At 39.8% G+C, this 21425-nt stretch overlaps 3 protein-coding genes across 3 annotated transcripts in view; 1 reads left to right on the plus strand and 2 right to left on the minus strand.

Moving 5' to 3' along the window:
- LOC117994495 (A-type potassium channel modulatory protein KCNIP1) overlaps positions 1-4796 on the minus strand; it is a 72676-nt gene extending 67880 nt beyond the window's left edge. Inside the window, exon 1 of the mRNA XM_034982424.2 lies at positions 4054-4796. The gene's annotated coding sequence lies outside the window, so the exon portion shown is untranslated. The remainder of the gene's footprint in view (positions 1-4053) is intronic.
- A 1395-nt stretch (positions 4797-6191) lies between these two features.
- On the plus strand, positions 6192-10215 carry LOC138404145 (uncharacterized). The gene is made up of 3 exons (XM_069507390.1): positions 6192-6483; positions 7567-9996; positions 10124-10215. The coding sequence occupies exons 1-3, from the start codon at positions 6363-6365 to the stop codon at positions 10213-10215; spliced, it is 2643 nt and encodes an 880-aa protein (XP_069363491.1). The 5' UTR covers positions 6192-6362.
- Positions 10216-15939: 5724 nt separating this feature from the next.
- On the minus strand, positions 15940-20793 carry LOC117994498 (vesicle transport protein GOT1B). Its single transcript, XM_034982427.2, has 6 exons — positions 20622-20793; positions 19858-19949; positions 19000-19178; positions 18221-18302; positions 17468-17506; positions 15940-16189 (listed from the first exon to the last, which is right to left on the minus strand). Exons 1-6 carry the CDS (start codon positions 20644-20646, stop codon positions 16178-16180), a joined length of 429 nt encoding a protein of 142 aa, XP_034838318.1. The 5' UTR covers positions 20647-20793; the 3' UTR covers positions 15940-16177.
- Positions 20794-21425: the final 632 nt, after the last annotated feature.

Consider the following 21425-nt stretch of genomic DNA (forward strand, 5'->3'; position numbering starts at 1 on the left):
AAAAATTACGAGACATTTCACCGCGATTAATAGCCTCATCTGGTGACAGAAGGGCTGGCTCATTTTTTGCGCAACGGATCAGCCTGGCTGTCTAGCGCGGAAATGCAGCCAGTATTCTTGGCACCATTCCACGCGGTCATGATTTATATAGTAATTAGATAAGGCTAGCTGTAAGTTTTATTGTAATATTTTCATTAGTAAAATACTTTATATAGAATAATATAAAATGATATAGATCAATGGTCCCAATAAGTACAACTAGCTGCTAGCGGGGAGTACGGAACCCGGAAGAGCATTTCGGATGTATTAGAAACGAGGAAGCGAATCGCTTAGTACGAGTTCTCTAACACATTCGCACTTTTGGAAGATTCAGTGTTGCACATTGCTATTAAAACTAGACCTTGTTTAGAGTTGGTGGTCCAAGGTACTAACCTACATTTTAATGACGTCATCAAAGTTTGTTCAGTACTTTTTTAATAACAACCTCGCGAGATGAGATGTGGAGAGCGTAGATGCAGTTTTTATCATATGAAAGGTCTTTGCCTGTGCATTCTAAAACAGATTTTTATTTATTTTTATGCACCATAGTTTTTGAATTATCGTGCAGAATGTCGAAAAAATACGACTGTAATACGGAAACCTCGTTGCGCGAGCCTGACTCGCACTTGGCCGGTTTTTTTATTGCCACTATGATAAAAATTCCAAACAGGCCAAGTGTTATCTAAATTTATAAAAGGAAATGGTGACTGACTGACTGACTGATGTATCAACGCACAACTCAAACTACTGGACGTATTGAGCTGAAATTTGGCATACAATAAGCTGTTATGATGTCCGCTAAAAAAGGAATTTTGAAAATTCAACTCCTAAAGGGATGAAGGGCGGAAGAAGTCGCGAGCATAAGCTAGTTCTTTTACAATCGGTGTTTTACAGGATATGTTTTGGAGAGTGTGCTCAGGAGCTGTTCGATCTTGTCCCTCCCTCACCTTTCTACCACCGTACCGCAAGACACCGGGCGAGTTTTCACCCCTATGTCGTCAACATTCCATCTTCGCGTACGAAACGCTTTGCGTCATCATTCCTTATACGCATGGCTAGGGTCTGGAATACTCTTACTAGATCAGTGTTTCCTGTCAATTATAATCCGGGTATCTTTAAAACAAGAGTGAATAGGAACCATCTAGGCAAACGCGTCCCATCTTAGGCCACATCATCACTTTCCATCCGGTGTGATCGTGGTCAAGCGTGCGCCTATAACGAATAAAAAAATAAAAATAAAAAAACAATAGTACAGAACCCTTCGTATGTGAGTCCAACTCGCTTGGTCAATTTTTTTGTAGATACTTAATAATATAGGAGGAAAACTATTTTTCAATTTGATTTGGGTTAAGTTAATCATAACTTATTAAGTATTTGCTTTTTTTTAAAATTCGGATTGGTTTTTATTGACTGGACATTTAGGATATCCGCCTCCAGGTCTTTATCTATACCCATGCCAAAAATCACGTCAATCCGTTGCACCGTCGCGACGTGATTGAAGGACAAACCAACAAACAAACACACATTCGCATTTATAATATGGGTACTGATGGCTGTGATACAGACAGACCGACATAACTGTAGACGGACGAAACTATAAGGGTTCCTTATTATATTACGGAACCCTAAGAATCATCAGTTCTAGTTCACTCCCTCATAAAATTGTCCGCACACTAATAGGATTAGGGGTGATCAGGGGAGGGAGCTCTGTCACTGTTGTTTTGTTAGACTTTTATGTAATAGTAGCCAATTTGTCGATGGCCAATTTACTCCATACAACTAAACTACACGTACGCTTAGTATTCCTCATCATCATCAACCGATAGACGTCCACTGCTGGACATAGGTCTCTTGTAGGGACTTCCACACGCTATCGTCTTTCGCCGCCTGAATCTAGCGGCTCCCTGCGACTCGTCTGATGTCGTCCGTCTACCTAGTGCGGGGGTCTTCCTACACGGCGTCTTCCGGTGCGAGATCGCCATTCCAGCACCGTCTATCGGCTGTACGAACTATGTGCCCTGCCCATTGCCACTTCAGCTTCGCAACCCGTTGAGCTATGTCGGTTACTCTAGTTCTCCTACGGATCTCCTCATTTCTGATTTGGTCACGTAGAGAAACTCCGCACATAGCTCTCTCCATCGCCCGCTGAGTGACTCTGAGCTTTCTTATGAGGCCCATAGTTAGCGACCATGTCTCGGATCCACATGTCATCACTGGCAACACGCAGTGTTCGAAGGCTTTGGTCTTCAAGCACTGAGGAATTTTGGACAAAAAGACATCTCGAAGCTTCCTGAACGCTGCGCAACCCAGTTGGATTCGGTGGTTTAATACTAAAGTGACCTAATAATGCGTAGGTAATGAGAAATAGCAAATACGACCTCCTTCAGCTCATTATTCAGGGGAAAATAGCGGGCAGAAGACCACCCGGCCGAAGATGAACTTTGTGGCTAAACAATTTACACCAATAGGGGAAAAGAACCTGATCTCTTTTCCGCGCAGCAGTGTCCAAGGTGCAGATAGCCCTATGGTTGCCAACCTCCAGTAGGAAACGGCAGTTCAAGAAGAATAATGCGTAAAAAAAGACTTACGCCATTTTAACTTCATGTCAAAAGTACGATTTTAAAGGTGAACCGTACTTTCAATATGACATTGTCTATTGACCTATAGGGTTAAAATTACGTGACTTGATAAAATGACTTATCACGCTCATTTGAATTAGGTAGGATAGTTACCTAATTCAAATCGAGTCTAGATAAGATTTGTTTTCAGGGGTCCGTACCCGAAGGGCGCCAACGGGACCCTATTACTAAGATTCCGCTGTCCGTCCGTCTGTCAGTGGGCTGTATCTCGTGAACCATAATAGGTAGAGACCTGAAATTTTCACATAATGAATATTTCTATTGCCGCTATAACAACAAATACCTACGAATAAATTCAAAACTGCCGCGAGGAACCCTTCGTGTGCGAGTGTGACTCGCACTTGATCAGTTTGTGTACAATACGCAGTCATACGTTTCGTGTTGCACTTCTTGTTGTGCGCAATCTGTACAACTAACATCTTGTGACATTTTAAATGTAAAAGTAAATAGCGAAGTCCTAATTGCAAAAGCTTTTGCGATTTGTCAAAAAATATTTTTTTCACCGCGATTAATAGGTAGCCTTGTCTAGTGACAGAAGGGCTGTCTCTTTTTTTGCGCAACGGATCAGCCTGGCTGTCCAGCGCGGAAATGCAGCCAGTATTCTTGGCACCATTCCAAGCGGGCATGATTCATATAGTAATTAGATAAGGCTAGCTTAAGGTTTTATTGTAATATTTTCTATCAAAAAAATTTTTCGACTTAAGTCACTATGTTATAAGCGTGCATAATATTATAATAGGAATAAAGTTAGTAAAACAACAAAATAAACAAACACAAGGATTAAAAACAAATATTTATTCACACAAAATTATAAAAAGGTTACAAAAATAAATTCAAAAACATGATTAAATGGTTAAAGTTTAAAAGAAGCCACAGACTATCTAGAGATCTATAGCTATAAAAGGCCTGTAGGTAGGTACTAGGTAGTCTAAAAAGACACATAGCAAAAGCAAACAGTTCTAGCAAATAAAATAAGGAGTTAAAAAAATTAGGAAAAATTATAAAACTGAAAATAATTTTTCAATTTTAAAATTTATTTCATTTTTTTATTTTATTTTATTAGTTTTATATCAGTTTTATTATTTTTCCTAATTTTTAAAATAGTTGATTGTCAAAATAAAAGGTAAGCAAACAAAAGAAAGGCTTTCAAAGGTCAACAGCTGAAGGTACTTACCTACTTAAATAAAAAATTAAGTTAACAAAAAAACAAGTGTAGCAAATTAAAAACACTAATAAATTACTTAATAGTAAAATGCAGCGAATTAAAAAACAAACAATATGTAAATAGCTAACAAGTAACATTTTTACGAGTTAATTGCTAGGTAATCAATAAATAATAATTAAGGATTTAAATTAATTCTGCATTAATACTCACAGTATTATAAAAACATCAATAAATGCACAATCTTTTAAAACACAACAAGTTTTTCATTCATTTCGAAGTTTAATTTCACAAATCACTGTAGTCTATGGAACGATTTTGAAAATCGAACGCGAATTCGAGACACACTGACACACAGACTTTCAATTACAAATTTTAATTATTACACAAACGATAAGGCTATCCTTTTTGCTAAGCGCCGTCTCACTCTTATCCTGGTAAACGATAGTCCGGGATTTGTGGAACGATTTGAACACTTTGGTTACCATTTATGATGTTATTTTGGCTATTTTTCTACATTTTTTATTCATGGTGTACCATCTTGGAGTGTATTTCGGTGTTCGCGTGGGATTATTAGTACGATTTCGTGGTTTTTTTGGGAGGATCGACTAGACCCCTGAGACACGTCCGGTCTAGCCCGGGCACGGGCGTACACTGAGTACTGACATAATAAGGTTCTTGCTTGGTGCTGCCCTCTGAAATATATCGATGCGCGAGTGACAGATTGGTAAATGCACTTGAAATGAAATCATATGAATGAATCAATTTATTTCTTTCACTAGCTGATTTCCGCGACTTAGTCCGCGTGGATTTCGGTATTTAAAATCCCGTGGGAACGTGAGAAAAAGCCTGTCACTCTTGACCTATACCCAAGTAAAAAATCATGCCGATTCGTTGCTCCGTTGCGACGTGATTGAAGGACAAACCAATTAACCACCAAACAAACAAAGTTTTGCATTTAAAATATGGGTTCGGTATGTAGGACAGCATGTGCCACTTATGATAGTTATATGTCAAGACTCTAACACCTGTTCGGGAAGTAGATTCTACTGAGAAGAGCCGGCAAAAAACTCAGCAGTTGCTCTTTAAAAAAAAAAACAAAGTATTGCAATATGTAAATAACTATGCGATACATACGCAATGTAAGTATTACACTACTTTGTGGAAACTCCTCCTATAGAGATAGGAATTCTTTACTATCCAAAAAGTTATATTTTCTGACAGCACAACTCCATGGAATTTAAAATTGGGCCCCGTAACAGAAACCATTAAGCAGAGGCCCGTAACACGGTGCCATAGCACGGAGCTGTAGCAGCGGAACCGTAGCACAGGCTAGAACCGTAGCATCAGAGGCGTAGCACAGACCCATAGCACCCAGGGCCGTAGCACAGACACGTTCCACCAGTACCCGTAGTACAAGATTTTACGTCTCACCAAACCAAACCAAATTCGAGAGTCGAAATACTTCGCGTTACAGTAAACTGGATCTTAAATGCCTTGTTTTAAAGCTCAAGTTTGTCTACACTTCTACAGCCAGCGCTCCAAGCGGAAACATTGCGAAATTAAAATCAGTGGCATTGAATATTTGACTTCAATTCAAGGCTGTTTAGGTCCATTTTACTGTAACGCGGAAGTATTTCGACTCTCGAATTTGGTTTGGTTTGGTGAGACGTAAAATCTTGTACTACGGGTACAGGCCGTAGCACAGACCCATAGCACCAGGGCCGTAGCACAGACCCGTAGCACCAGGCCGTAGCACCGGGGCTGTAGCACAGACCCATAGTCTAGATAATCTAAGTCTCGTGTTATTTTAAAACGATTTATATGGAAAGCTGGAAAACACAGACACATATAAGTCCCGCAAATTGCTAATGCGCGTGGCCGCCATTTTAGTGACGTCAGCACTATAGACTGAAGTTTGAGCTGATGGTATATTGTTCAAGACATTCGCCTGCAATAATAGTGCGAGCAATAGCGCAAGAACTTTATTGGCTATTTTTCTACAACAGGACACTCTCTTCATATTATTGTTGGTTTGGTGTGACGTGTCCCGGAATTGTCTCCAGTTTTTAATTAATTAAATAAGTGTTTAAGTTCAGTTCCTGTAATTTACTGACCTCTAACATCCATTAAATACATTGGTCCTTCGAACCGGATTGTACCAGAAATTCCAGGTCATGTGTGGTGGTCAATTGGTCATAGGTTATGGATTTGACAATGTGTAAATTTTAGTCAAAGTTAATCTTAAAAAACTGTTAAATTGTGATAGTATGTGCCTAGATTAAATATATTTTAACATTTAAGGTTTAGTAGCATGTTAATAATCAAATAGATATAGATTTCACATTGTAACATTGTCTAATTTTACAAACCTAACTTTGAGATTTTTACAAACTTTGACATTAAACTATTGTATCAATAATTGTTGTTTTAGGTATCTAACTGTGTAAAAATATAAATTGTTTATATAGTTATTACATTATTATTGTATAAAATTCCAGGTTTGCACCCGTCTCCCAAGAATGGCCGAAATTAATGAGTTAACGAAAAAACGGAGCAGTTATAAAGGTCGGATTACAATTTTTTCTGGTTATTTGAAGTCATTGGAGAATAGCACCGTGTCACCATCTGCAAAGGATATCAGTGAGTTGGAATTACGCATAAACAAGTTAGATTTATTGTACTCTCAATACGATGAAACTCAAACTCGGTTAGAGTGTATCTCGGATAATGTTGACCTGCAGTTGGCAGAACGTGAAGAGTTTGAATGTAGATATTACAAGGCCTTAAGCCACGGACAGGAGATGCTAGCAAATTATAAAAAGTCACAAGTGCCACTTCCTAGCGATGATGGTTCACGCTGTAGTAGACTGAACCCTGTCAAGTTGCCTACCATCCAACTTCCTAAGTTTAGTGGTGCATATAACAATTGGCTGGAGTTTAGAGATACTTTTACCAGTCTAATTCATAATAATGACGACATAGATGACGTCAATAAATTCCATTATTTAAGAACATCATTGGAGGGGTCTGCCGCTGTGGTAATATCATCCATCGAGTTTTCGTCTAGCAACTATAATGTAGCATGGAAACTCATGTGTGATCGGTTTGATAATAAACGTTTGTTAATACAAAACCATGTTGCTGCTTTATTTAATATCGAACCGGTCACACGGGAATCTGCTTCTAATTTGAAGCACATTCTCGACCAATTTAATAAAAATCTCCGTGCTTTAGAGATCTTAGGTGAACCGATTAAGGAATGGAGCACCCTTCTCATTTACATTATCACTCATAAGTTGGACAGTACAACTTATCGTGAATGGGAGGAGTATAAAGGCCGCTTAGACAGCAAAAAACGCATAGAGCTACAGGACTTCCTCGATTTCGTTAGGATGCGTACTAATATACTTGATACAATAGAATGTTCGCGTCAGACACCCCACAACAACTCAAATAATAAACAGTCAAAACTAAAGGCTATGGTGACCACACAAACTAATAATAATTTAAGTTCAAAGGACTTTTGTCCCAAATGCAGCGCCGTGCATAAATTAAGTACTTGCCCTCAATTTTTAGCGTTGAGTAATGAAGAGCGCCTGCAGTTATTACCTACCTTTAAGGTATGTTTTAATTGTTTTTCTAAATCCCATTTTTCAAATAATTGTAAAAAAAATGGGTGTAAAATTTGTAAAAGAAAACACTCAGTTTTAGTCCATGTTACAGATAAGCAGAAGCCGGTTGTGCATAGCGAGAGCCCTGAAAGTGTCAGCGCGACTCCCTCCACCACAAATCCAAATAACTTAGCGTTATCAGCGAGCGTGTCGTCCGCGAGTCTTGAAGTAAACAGTCGCCGCGGGGACGTTATATTATCGACTGCGCTAGTTAAGTTATATGATTCAAACAATCGCGAACATATCGGACGCGCTGTTTTGGATTCTGGTAGCACTTCCAGCCTACTGTCAGAAAAAATGTTTCGTCAGTTAAATCTGCCTTATAATCATATCGATCAATCTGTACTGGGTATTAATAATGCGTCTACGCATATTGATAAAATATGTCGCTTGCGTTTGAAGTCATTAAATGATACATTTATGACTAATTTAAATTGTTTTGTTTTGCCGTCGTTAACAGATAACGTGCCGTGTCGTTCACTCGACATTTCAAACCTTAATATACCTACTGACGTTTGTTTAGCGGATCCTCATTTTCACACACCGGCGTCAGTGGATTTAATATTAGGTGCTGATATTTTTTGGGACATTGTAGGATCGCAAAGAATTAATTTAGGTAATAATAAGCCTACCCTTTGCGAGACTAGGTTAGGGTGGATAATTTCTGGCCCGATGAATAACAGATTTTCCACATCACATCTGCCTAACCATATACAATGTAATTACGTTAACACTTACCCTACCACTGATATACTAAATCAAGATATTCAGAGTCAACTCGCACGTTTTTGGAATTTAGAAGAAGTAAATATTTCCAGTTCATCTAGTTATTCACCGGAACAGAAATTATGTGAGGAGCATTTTATGGAAAATACTACTCGCTTAGAGGACGGTCGTTTTTGCGTGAGAATCCCATTAAAGGAAAATCCTAGTGTTTTAGGCGATTCTTTACATCAAGCCAAACAGTGTTTCTTGTCTTTAGAACGCAGGCTTCTTAAACAACCAAAACTCTATGAAATGTACCGCGAGTTTATGTCCGAATATCAGTCTTTAGGTCACATGTCAGAATGTGAACTTAATTCGGATAGTAATGCACATTTTATCCCACATCATGGCGTGTTGCGTGAGAACAGTGTGACTACTAAATTAAGGGCCGTGTTCAATGCAAGTTCCTCTACCACTAGCACTAATATTAGTCTAAACAGTATTCAGATGGTAGGTCCGACAGTGCAAGACGATTTGTTGTCCATTCTTCTGAGGTTTAGGCAACACAAGTACGTTATTTTAGCCGACGTGGAGAAAATGTATCGGCAGATACTTGTGCATCCTGATGATAGGTATTTACAGCGTATAATATGGCGTGACAACCCTAATCAACCACTTAAGGCATTTGAATTAAATACCGTAACGTATGGTACAGCAAGTGCACCTTTCCTTGCTACCAGATGCCTTAAGCAGCTAGGACTTGAATGTAAGGACAATCAGATCGCTGAAATCATCCTTCACGATTTTTACGTTGACGATCTGTTGAGTGGCGGGGATGATTTAAACGTAGTGCGTAACATTCGTAGTGAAGTAACGGCTACCCTCGCCTCTGCTCGCTTGCCACTGAGAAAGTGGAAGTCTAATGAGCCTCAGTTAGTTTCAGAGTCCACTGAGTCCACGCATGATTTAAATGTAGGGGGTAACGAGCCAAGCAAAACTTTAGGTTTAGGATGGCAACCTGAATCTGATGAGTTGCATTTTCCGATCGGTACTTCGATCACAGTAAAGGGAAGCTCAAAACGTGATGTGCTTTCTGTAATTTCACAGATATTCGATCCATTAGGTCTGGTCTCTCCGGTCGTTATTAAATTAAAAATTATATTGCAAAGCTTATGGTTACAAAACTTATCGTGGGATGACCCATTGACGCCGGAGATTCAAGAGGCTTGGTGGGAAGTAATTAAAAATCTGCATGTTTTGGCAAATCTACAAGTACCACGTCGCGTATTAATAGATTTGTTCGTGCGAGTAGAGATTCATGCATTTTCCGATGCGTCGGAAAGGGCTTACGGGGCGTGTCTCTACGTCCGTAGCATTGATAGTAGTGGCAGAATCTTAGTGCGGTTATTACTTGCTAAGAGTAGGGTGGCACCCATTAAAGCCACAACTATCCCTAGGCTTGAGCTTTGTGGTGCTCAGGTTGCAGCGAAGCTGTATGAAAAAGTTACTAGCTCACTTAGAGTTAATGCAGCGTGTACTGTTTTTTGGACCGACTCCACTATTGTATTAGGTTGGCTTAAGATGTTGCCGAGTAAGCTACATACATTTGTTCGCAATCGCGTTGGCGATATTTTAGAAAAGACCGGTGATTGCGCATGGCGACACGTTCCTACTAAGCAAAACCCAGCGGATTATGTGTCACGTGGAGTCAGTGTTGACACTATTCGGTCTCTCGATATGTGGTGGTCAGGACCAAGTTTTTTGAAGGAACCTAGCAGTAATTGGCCTTCTACGTCAGTACATTCCGATTCGCTACCTGAAACGCGTACTGAGTTGTCGTGTTTAGTTAAAACGGAAAATTCAACTGAATTTATTAATTTTGACCGTTTTTCAAATTTTAACAGGCTTAGACGTGCAATTGCGTATGTGCTACGTTTTGTTGAAGCATGTAAAGGACGACGTGCTACAACCAATTTTCTCACTGAAACTGAATTAAATAATTCATTAAACGTCATTATTCGCACGTCTCAGAAAGAATCCTTTGCCGAGTATGATATTTTATTGCATAAGAAAAACTTGCCTGCGAAGAGTGCTTTATTAAAATTTAACGTGTTTCTAGATGAGAATAATTTAATGCGGGTTGGCGGTCGTATCAGCAACTCAGAATTTTCGTATGATAAAAAACATCCTTTAATTTTACAGTCCACTCATCGATTCACTCAACTATTATTTAAATACGAACATACGAAACTCATGCACGCTGGGCCGCAATTATTGTTGGCTTCAATCAGAGAAGTTTACTGGCCAATCGGTGGCCGTAATTTGGCAAAGGCTACTTATCGTCGTTGCATTCGATGCACACGAATGAAAGGAAGTGTTGTCGCTCCTATTATGGGTGATTTGCCGCGGCGGCGACTTACTCCAGGTGGTTCCCCTTTTGAAACCGTTGGCGTTGACTATGCGGGTCCTATATCTTCCGCAAGTCGTCAAGGACGTGGTTGTCGTATTGTGAAAGTGTACATCGCCATTTTTATATGTTTCACTACCAAGGCTATTCATTTGGAATTGGTAGGTGACTTGACAAGTAATAGCTACATCCTAGCTCTACGTAGACTTGTGGCTCGTCGCGGAAAACCACGCCATCTATATTCTGACAACGGAACTTCATTTGTTGGAGCGTACAATGATCTAACCAAGTTTTTGCAACAAAATTCTGACTCACTGTCCAGTGAGCTTTCAAATGAAGGAATTAATTTTCACTTTATTCCGGCGTATTCTCCTCATTTCGGCGGTGTTTGGGAGGCGGGGGTAAAATCCACCAAATTTCATTTATTGCGAGTGCTAGGCAACAGTCATTTAACTTACGAAGAATTGTATACGACTTTAACACAAATTGAGGCAATTTTAAATTCGCGACCACTCACTCCTTTATCTTCGCATCCAGACGACTTGACCCCACTGACCCCTGGCCATTTTTTAATTGGGCGTCCGCTCACAGCTATTCCGACTGAAGATTACCAAGGACGCAAAGCGGACACACATGTGACCAGATACAAAAGAGTTGAGCAACTCCGGCAGCATTTCTGGGCGCGATGGAGCAAGGAGTACGTTTCTGAACTCCAGAAACGTACTAAATGGCAGACACCATACCATACATTGGAACTCAACTCGTTGGTCCTTCTAAAGGAGGATAATCTACCTCCCTTAAAGTGGAAACTGGGAAGAACTGTGGCTCTTTTTCCTGGCCCCGATCAAGTTGCACGAGTGGCTGACGTAAAAACTGCAAGCGGAACTGTGAGAAGATCGTTTTCCCGCATTTGCCCGTTACCAATTTGTGAAGTCAATCAAGGTGGTTGAAGGTGCAGCCTTCAACGCCCGGGGGCATGTTCAAGACATTCGCCTGCAATAATAGTGCGAGCAATAGCGCAAGAACTTTATTGGCTATTTTTCTACAACAGGACACTCTCTTCATATTATTGTTGGTTTGGTGTGACGTGTCCCGGAATTGTCTCCAGTTTTTAATTAATTAAATAAGTGTTTAAGTTCAGTTCCTGTAATTTACTGACCTCTAACATCCATTAAATACATATATTTTTACTTAAATATACGTCAAATGACGTCAAAATTACGTCATTTCGATGTTAATGAGATATAGTTCCAGCGCAATAGCAATTTGCGGGACTTATACCTAGATCTATACAAAATTCTTGACAAAATTTCAATCGTGACTTTTACTATTTATTTACTAATAGAAAACATTGTACATCGACCTTTAGAAAGCGATAGCGGTTTCGTAGAGCGTTGTCTTTGTCGTTGAGACCGACAAAACGTCGCATAGGTATGAGTGGCAGAGAAATCTCATTCTAAAGGTCGATGTACAATATTTCTTGCCGGCTACTGTATAATTTTTGTAGTAATATTATATCAGACTAGCTGACCCGCCCCGGCTTCGCTCGGGTGGACTTTAGAAAATCGAGGAGGGGGGGGTGGTGAATTTCCAAAAATCCTGGAACACGTATTTCTTCAGTTGTGACCTAAAACCCAAATACCAATTTTCATGCAAATAACTTGAAAAATGACGGACTTTCATACAAACTTTCATCCCCTATTTAACCCACTTAGGGGTGTAATTTCGAAAAATCCTTTCTTATTGGATACCTACTCTTTACAAATAATACACCCTCAAAATTTCATGTCTCTAGGACCAGCGGTTTAGGCTGTGTGTTGATATATAAGTCAGTCAGGACTTTGAATTTTCTATATAAAGACTAGCTTATGCTCGCGACTTCGTCCGCGTGGACTACAAAATTTCAAACCCCTATTTAACCCCCTTAAGAGTTGAATTTTCAAAAATCCTTTCTTAGCGGATGCCTACGTCATAATAGCTATCTGCATGCCAAATTTCAGCCCGATCCGTCCAGTAGTTTGAACTGTGCGTTGATAGATCAGTCAGTCAGTCATTCAGTCAGTCAGTCACCTTCTCCTTTTATATATATAGATTGATCAAATTGGCATCTAATTTGCTTATCGCCGATCGCGTCTAGGAAGTTTATTATCACTAATTTTGTTTGCTGTAATTTTCGCTTCACCTTGAAATATACGCTCACTTAGGTACTTAATTCAGAGACCCACATTGTTTTCGAATATATCAGGGCTGCTGAAAACAATTTAATTTAATTTAATTTATTTATCATCTTTATTGCTTAATACTATGACAGAATAAAAAACCGACCAAGTGCGAGTCAGGCTCGCGCAACGAGGGTTCCGTACTACAGTCGAATTTTTTCGACATTTTGCACGATAATTCAACAACTATGATGCATAAAAATAAATAAAAATCTGTTTTAGAATGCACAGGTGAAGCCCTTTCATATGAAACCCCACTTGATATGGTATATCTTACTTCGAAAATTGAAAATACTAATTATTAGTTTTAGACCACAATTTTTTTGTGTGACATCACATAAAAAATACTAAATGGATACATAACCACAAATTCACGGTTTTCAGATTTTTTCCTCTAATATCTGCTGTAAGATCTACCTACCTGTCAAATTTCATAATTCTAGGTCAACGGAAAGTACCCTGTAGGTTTCTGGACAGACAGACAACAAAGTGATCCTATAAGGGTTCCGTTTTCCTTTTGAGGCACGGAACCCTAAAAATACAGCATATACGTAAAAACAAAGGGCGACCTTATCACTAACAGATATCTCTTCCAAGCAACCCATACTCAAATCACTCAATTGGTCTAAAAGGCGGTAACGACGACCTCCCTGGCGCAGTGGTCTATAAGTGGGAGGTCTTGGATTCGATTCCCGACAGGGGCGATTTAGGAATTTATTTGGGAAGCTTCGGCCATGTCTTGTTACCACCCTACCAGAAAAGCACTGCCGCCGAGCGATTTAGCGTTACGGTACGATGACGTGTAGAAACCGATAAGGTCTTTAAAAAACTGCTATACACCTTCAGAGTTAGCCCGCGTTAATCTTAGACTGTATTATCAATTACCTTTCCCACTGATTCGCTAACTCAGTGTCTAACACTGAATGATAGCCACCGAGATCATTTGACACTCAATTATCCATAGAAGGATGTCTACGTCATAATAGCTATCTGCATGCCAAACAGCCCGACCTGTTTAGTAGTTTGAGCTGTGCGTTGATAGATCAGTCAGTAGTCAGTCAGTCACCTTTCCTCTTTTAAATTTTGATTTTTAGACGTGTTTAATCGGTATTGCCAAACGTGCCAAGTGTAACTTGTATAGCTTCACGGCAAGAGTGAATAGGCATTTTTTAGGCAAAGCGCGCTCCTACCTAGACTTCGTCATTGTTTTGTTTCTCAGGCATGATTGTCGCCAAGCTAAAGCCTATTTTACAATAAAAACCCATACTAATATTATAAATGCGAAAGTTTGTCTGTCTGTCTGTCGAAAAGCTAGCAGACAGCTTTTCACGGCCTATTCGTTTAACCGATTTTTATAAAATTTGGTATAGAGATAGCTTGCAATCCCAGGGAAGGACATAGGCTACTTTTTATCCCGGAAAACCAAAAAGTTCCCAGGGGATTTTAGAAACTTAAATTCACGTGAACGACATCGCGGGGATCGTCTAGTAAAAAATAAACCTGATATGGTCATTATTTTGATCAATAATTGACTTTGACTATTTTACATTGATCTGAAAATAAAAGAAGTTAAAAATAATAAAACAAAAAAATAAATTCGTTTAATTTCACATAACCATATTCATAAAGGCAAAACAAAATGCGAAAACTCGCCACGAGATTGTTGGAAATGTAATGTAGTGTACCCATAGTCCGCGACAGATCGAGATGGCAATCAGGGAGGGAACACCCGTGCGGGTGTACGGGGAATCCCCCCCCGCTTCATACCCCGATTGCCATCTCTACCTGTCGCGTACTATACCTACTTAGTGGCGCCAAACTTCTTGAATGCTCTGAAGTTCTTGTTTTTATGTTAAATGACTAATATTCCCCTTTCCTCTCCAACTAAGCGTCAAGCTTGTGCTAGGAGTAGGTACGACAATAGTGCAACGGGCGGGGTTTGAACCGTCGACCTTTCGGTTTTCAGTCCACTCCTTTACCGGTTGAGCTATTGAGGCTCTGATCTGTTTCATCATCAACAACCGATAGATGTCCACAGCTGAACATAGGTCTCTTATAGCGACTGCCACACGCCACGGTCTTGCGCCGCCGCCATCCAGCAGCCCCCTGCGACTCGTCTGATGTCGTTCGTCCACCTAGTGGGGGGGTCTTCCAACGCTGCGCCTTCCTTTCTTGTTTGCGCCGATATAATTAGCCCCACCCCGCAAGGAATACGTTCAGAGCATTCAAGAAGTTTGGCACCCTATATTACTCTAAATCAAATTAACAGGTCTTACGGCCAAATTTAATTTCATCATCATCATGATCAACCCATCGCCCGCTCATTACAGTGTATTGTGTGATTACGTAAAACGTTGCAGTAGTGACAGCAACGCGACAGCAGTAGCAATGCGACAGTTCATTTGCTGTCTCTCTTCTTCCTCTTATTTTGCTTTGTGGCTATTGCTGTCTCTCTTTAGCCGCCGTTACGTGTGACGTTTGACAGCAATGATTGCGAGATTTACGCTTGTCGCGAGATACGTAATCACCCCGCGGGTCTCCTCTCAGATGAGAAGGGTTTTAGCCGTGGTCTACCACGCTGACCATGTGCGGATTGGTAGACTTCACACACCTTGAACTCTCAGGCATGCAGGTTTCCTCACGATGTTTTCCTTCACCGTTAAAGCAAGTGATATTTAAATACTTGAAACGCACATAGCTCCGAAAAGTTAGAGGTGCGTGCCCGGGATCGAACCCCCGACTTCCGATTAGAAGGCAGACGTCCTAACCATTAGGCTATCACAGTTTTTCATTTAATAATAGGATAGCAATTTAATTTAGCAATAGTAAAATCAATCCTACCTGTAATTACTATCCCTATTACAAATGTGAAAGTATGTGTTTGTTTGTTGGTTTGTCCTTCAATCACGTTGCAACGGAGCAACGCAACGGATCGACGCAATTTTTTGCATGGATATAGTTAAAGACCTGGAGAGGGACATAGGCTACTTTTTATCCCGGAAAATCAGAGATCCCCCGGGATTTTAAAAAACCTAATTCCTCGCGGGCATCAGCTCGTGTGTTGATAGGTTACTCACCAACAAGAAAAAAAAATCGTAATAAAAAGTAGCCTATGTCACTCTCCAGGTCTTCAACTATAGCCATGCAAAAATCCCATCGATTCGTTGCTCCGCTGCGGCCTGATTGAAGGACAAACCAACAACAGACACGGTTCCGCATTTATAACATTGATTAGTAGTGACTTGCACACTGAATTTGAGTTTAGTACAGTTATTTTCATGGAATGTAGGGTAGTCAGTCGATTTTTTGCTGCTTCCATATTGACATAATCGTCATGCAAGGTCCTGTAGAAAAACGTGCTGTTTAAAAAAAATACAGTTCTTGCAATTCACGAAGGCGAGTGAACTTTACTTGTGGTTACGTCATATACACGGGCATTGCGTAAATGTGCGTGCATGTCGGACCAATCAATCGCGAGCGAACGCTCGCTAACGCACACATTTACTGTACCTTACTTATACCGATGCGACATAAACACAAGCATGAGCCACTCGCCTTCGTGAAATGCAAGAACTGTGCCACTAAAAAAAACCTAGTATAGTTATCTTTGAAATTGAAAATACTATTATTTGTTCATGAACACATTTTAATTTTTTTTTGTGATGCAACCACAAATTCACGGTTTTCGGATTTATTCCTTTACTTGTGCTATAAGACCTACCTACCTACCAAATTTCATGATTCTAGGTCAACGGGAAGTACCCTATAGGTTATCTTGACAGACGGACAGACGGATAGACAGACAGACAGACAATAAAGTGATCCTATAAGGGTTCCTTTTTTTATTTTGAGGTACGGAACCCTAAAAAAGAAAACGGATTACTTCCCACTTTGATGACCCCCTAGCACAGTGGTGAGTGCTGTGGTCTTAAATATGGGAGGTCCCGTGTTCGGTTCCCGGCGTGGGCAATTTGTGAATTTATTATTTCTAAATTGTCTCTGGTCTGGTCTGGTGGGAGGCTTCAGCTGTGGCTAGTTATCTCCCTACTGGCAAAGCAGATCAGAGATATCGGTTAACAACAGAAACAGCCATACCCCTTTCAAGTTAGCCCATCTATCTTAGATCTTCCATCTTAGACTGCTACTAAGTAGGAATAACTGAAGTAATTAACTTCGTTTCGTTTTGAAGTAGGTAGATTAGTGATTTTTTCGATCTAAGTTAGTAAATTTTCACCCATCTTTATCAAACTAGTTTTACAGGAATTAACTTGATTAAATTCATTTTTGCGTACGTACAATAATGTTTTTTTTTTTTATTTATATTACGGCCCTGGATGTTTACAAATAATGTAAACCCACAGAGAAATAAAAAAATTCTCGTTTAAAAATTAAGTCGCAAGTAAAAATTTACATTTATTATTATTTATCAGTTATTAATATCGAGTAATAACACAATAATACTTATCAACTATTTGAGGAGTCCTTTATTTTTTTTAATAACTTAATAAAACCATGCACACAACACGTCCACACTACCACAGATTTATATTACACTTCATAATGTTTATAGGTTTATAGTCTATGCTCTTTTGTTTGTTTTTTCGTATGGCAACTTATCATACCATATTTCGGCCGTTGTCGCCTGCTATCCTGTCCACGATCTGAAAAAAAAAACCAAAGATTATATTTATTTCATGATTGTTCACTATAAAAGGCGTTCCGAACCAATGGTACAGTGCGACAAGGCTTTCTTGGCACTTTAATGTGTTAGAAATTACTTAAACGTTTCTTGAAGTACTTCATTTGACTAGAATTAAAAATGTATGAAACTGTATTAATGATTCAATTTGATTAAATTGTTATAATTGATTTAAATGACAGGAAACCGGAAATGTAGTAAAAAGTTAAAGTTAGATTTAATTTGACTTATAATTCTAAAGTGTAGGATACGGATATGTAATGAAATAGTTTGGGTTGAAGCGGAAGGGAATGTAATAAAATCAATTTATTAAGAATCAAAAAGAGTATTAATAGGGAGAACAATTTGCCTTCGGGCCCATTGTGTATTTCTACTGTCTCGAAGACACAGCTCTGTTGAAGATGTAAAATTAATAAATGTGTTGATCCACTATGTGCTAAAGTGTGAATTAAATAATGCTTGTTTCCTCTACGGGAGTATTATTTAACAAATGACATTGACAGGGGGGCTGGGACAACCCACCACCATGGCCACACCAACCTCTCGGTTATATGGGCCGAATCGCGGGAGGGTGCCCGTTCGGTAATCGCTCTTGGCGTTTTCCCGGGGCGCCTTCTTGACTCCCTACAAAAAAATTAACGAAGTAACTCCGTAAACACCAAAAAAGGTATCTTACCCCTCTGATGATCGGCAGGTGGAGAAGCGTCCCCAGAACTGGCACCATTCTCAGGAAGTTGATGGCGGCCGGCAGGAACCCTCTGAAACAAATCCAAAATATATTTAAAAAGATTACAATCAGGCCTTCCAACGTTGCGAGATCGCCATTCCAGCACCTTGGACCCCCAACGTTTATCGGTTGTAAGAACTAACCGATCGGTTGTACCGGAAGATGCAGCGTTGGAAGACCCCCACTAAGTGGATGGGACATCTGACGAGTCGCAGGGAGCCGTTGGATGGCGGCGGCGCAAGACCGTGGCGTGTGGAAGTCCCTACAAGAGACCTATGTCCAGCAGTGGACGTCTATTGGTTGATGATGATGATGATGATGATGACAATCAGGCTTCGGACAAGTGAAGTTTCTACGCTTCTTTCGGTGACTAGAGTGTTTTTTTATATTGTGAGATAGGCTTGCTCTTGATGACAATCATACCTGAGAAACAGAGCAATCTAGTCAAGGTTGGAGTTGCCTAGCTAGAAGATGTTTTATTAACTCTTGCCTTGAAGGTATTCAAGTCATATGTGGCAGGAAATACGGACGCCGGAAGGGCATTCCACACCTAGCTGTTCGTATCAGAAATGTTGAGCAGAAACTGCAAACTGTTGTGCAAAAAACTCTGTTAGTGCGAGTACTATCGGCGGTACATTTGTTCGGGACTACGTCATGAAATGTTATCGATTGAATAGCGCCATCTAGTTGCATCACAAAAACCAAGATAGAAGAAAGCAATAGCTCACCTGAACAGCAGTAGGAACCCATATATCTCCGCAATCATGCCAATCATAGGCCAGCCGAGCAGCACCACAGTGATGCCGCCGAAGAACGCTGCAGAAGCTTTGACCTTATGTCGCTGGAAGAAGAAGAAGAACGTCCTCTGGAGCCCTATCACGCACGCGAGACCACTGATGAAGAGGATCTGGAATGGAGATAATTATAATGATTTCAATCTAAACATATAAAAGGAAACAGTGACTGACTGACTGATCTATCAACGCACAGCTCAAACTACTGGACGGATCGGGCTGAAATTTGGCATGCAGATAGCTATTATGACGTAGACATCCGCTAAGAAAGAAATTTTGAAAATTCAACCCCTAATACATATGTAGTATTACACCCCTAATACGTGTAGAAACCAAAGGGACATGGGTTTGTGAAAACTGTCATACCCCTTCCAGGTTCACACGCTCCCATCTTAGACTGCATCATCACTTACCACCAGGTGAGATTGCAGTCAAGGGCTAATTTGTACCTGAATAATAAAAACTAAAAAAACTAGTTGACTCCAAGGGACATCTATATCTATGACTTGGCTTAGACTTAAGACAAGAGCTAAAACGAGACTATACTCAATTTTAAGACTTTAACTCTGAAGTCAAAAGTAGTGTGCTCTATAGATTTCAGCCTACAGTACCTACATCAAGGCTCTCTTGGCACTTGAGTGACATTGGCAGGGGGGCGCTGTTGGAGAACAAAGGCTTAGACAGGTTAATACTATTCAAACAAGAACAAATGGGACACTTGACAGCAACATTAGTTCCAACTTTCGCCACGCGCCAAGAAAGCCTTGTTGCACTTTAAGTCATTGCACTTACATTCCCAATGGCCAATAGTCCTTTATCAAACAACAGCAGCACACCAAGGAATAGGAATGTCATACCAAAGCCGGCCAGCCCTACGCCGATTTCTAAAACCCAAAAAAATTACAATTAAAATATCTGATTTGGGGATGACTGAAAAACATATTTTGTCCTAGTTATTAAAAGCTTTGAACATTTTGGCCTACCTACTATCAGAGATAGAGAAGCTGTGATAGCCTAGTGGTTAGGATGTCCACCTTCTAATCGGAGGTCGGGGGTTCGATCCCTGGCACTCAACTCTAACTTTTCGGAGTTATGTGCGTTTTAATTAATTAAATATCACTTGCTTTACCGGTGAAGGAAAAGGTGCTTTAGTGGTTACTATACACATACCTATTGTTATTGGTATTTCATATATGTATTACTTTGTAGGTACTTTGTGTGTTTCATAGAATTTAATATTTGTTCAAAACGCTCTAAATACGAGAAGTATGCTAGGATGACACTTTCTTTCTACTCTTTAGTAAAGAAAATACTAAAGATGTATACCTACATCCTAAATTAGCACCTATTCTTTAGGCCTAAATTAATAGGCTGTGTTTACCAGAAAATAATCTAATCAAAGCTTCTAATAGCACTGATAGCTCGATATGAGAGCACTAAACGTAACTGCTTTAAAATTAAGTCCTTCTTCATGGATAAAATAAAGATTTTAATCAATTAATGTAACCAAAAGATATACGACAAATAAATTGCATTGTAATTTATAAAATACTTACTCTGGGTATCTGATATTTCTATCATCTTGAAGCCTGTACACTTATATACGTCTTTTATTAAAGTATTTACAGTTTATATGGTTAAATACATTAGTAAATACGATTTAAAACACATTCATAACCTTAACTCCACGTCATTTTCACTAGCGAAATTCACAACTGTCAATGTCAATATTGATTTAATGAACGTCATTTTTTATTGACAGTAAGCTGACATACAACCATAGAGATGCATCTTTGCCGTAGATAGAGTAATAAAGATAGATACAGGAACGTTTGCTTTCTCATTCGAACTAAAAAGAGAGCACAAAGTTACTAATGTGATAAACAGAGACGCAGCTAACCTATTTTTTGTCCCTTATCGTGTAACTGGTTTTTTAACTGTATCTATCTATTTAACGATAGGTATGTAAAGAAATAAAAATGAATCTAGAGTTTATACCAAGAAAATAGTAGGTAGGGTAGGTACTCTGTCAAGATCATATAAGGGCCCCATTATCCTAATGTGCCCAGGGCCTCCAATCTCCAATCAATCCCTGAATCGGGGAGGAAACTTCCAGCTTTTATAAAATAACGAGGGTCTGGCACGCGCTGACTCTCTCTCTATAAGTGCAACTTACATCATCATCAGCCTGTGGACATCCATTGTTGGACATAGGCCTTCCCTAAAGAGCGCCACCACACCCGGTCCTCACCCTTCCACTTCCCGCCAGCATCTTTATATCGTCGGTCGATCGTGCTGGAGGGCGTCCCACACTACGCTTACTTAAACGCGGTCTCCACTCAAGGACTTTCCGGCTCCAA

Source organism: Maniola hyperantus, chromosome 26 (genome assembly GCF_902806685.2).
Source record: "Maniola hyperantus chromosome 26, iAphHyp1.2, whole genome shotgun sequence".
In the NCBI taxonomy this organism is placed as follows: domain Eukaryota; kingdom Metazoa; phylum Arthropoda; class Insecta; order Lepidoptera; family Nymphalidae; genus Maniola; species Maniola hyperantus.

Bases quoted from the DNA above. Each gene is read 5' to 3' on its own strand.
- LOC138404145 (XM_069507390.1), top strand. From the start codon at position 6,363: ATGGCCGAAATTAATGAGTTAACGAAAAAACGGAGCAGTTATAAAGGT. The intron at 6,484-7,566 runs GTGAGTTGGAAT...TCCATGTTACAG, and splicing joins ACCATCTGCAAAGGATATCA to ATAAGCAGAAGCCGGTTGTG. The intron at 9,997-10,123 runs GTAATTGGCCTT...AAATTTTAACAG, and splicing joins TTTTTTGAAGGAACCTAGCA to GCTTAGACGTGCAATTGCGT.
- LOC117994498 (XM_034982427.2), bottom strand. From the start codon at position 20,646: ATGATAGAAATATCAGATACCCAGA. The intron at 19,950-20,621 runs GTAAGTATTTTA...TTTGGGTTTTAG, and splicing joins AGAAATATCAGATACCCAGA to AAATCGGCGTAGGGCTGGCC. The intron at 19,179-19,857 runs GTAAGTGCAATG...TCTCCATTCCAG, and splicing joins GACTATTGGCCATTGGGAAT to ATCCTCTTCATCAGTGGTCT.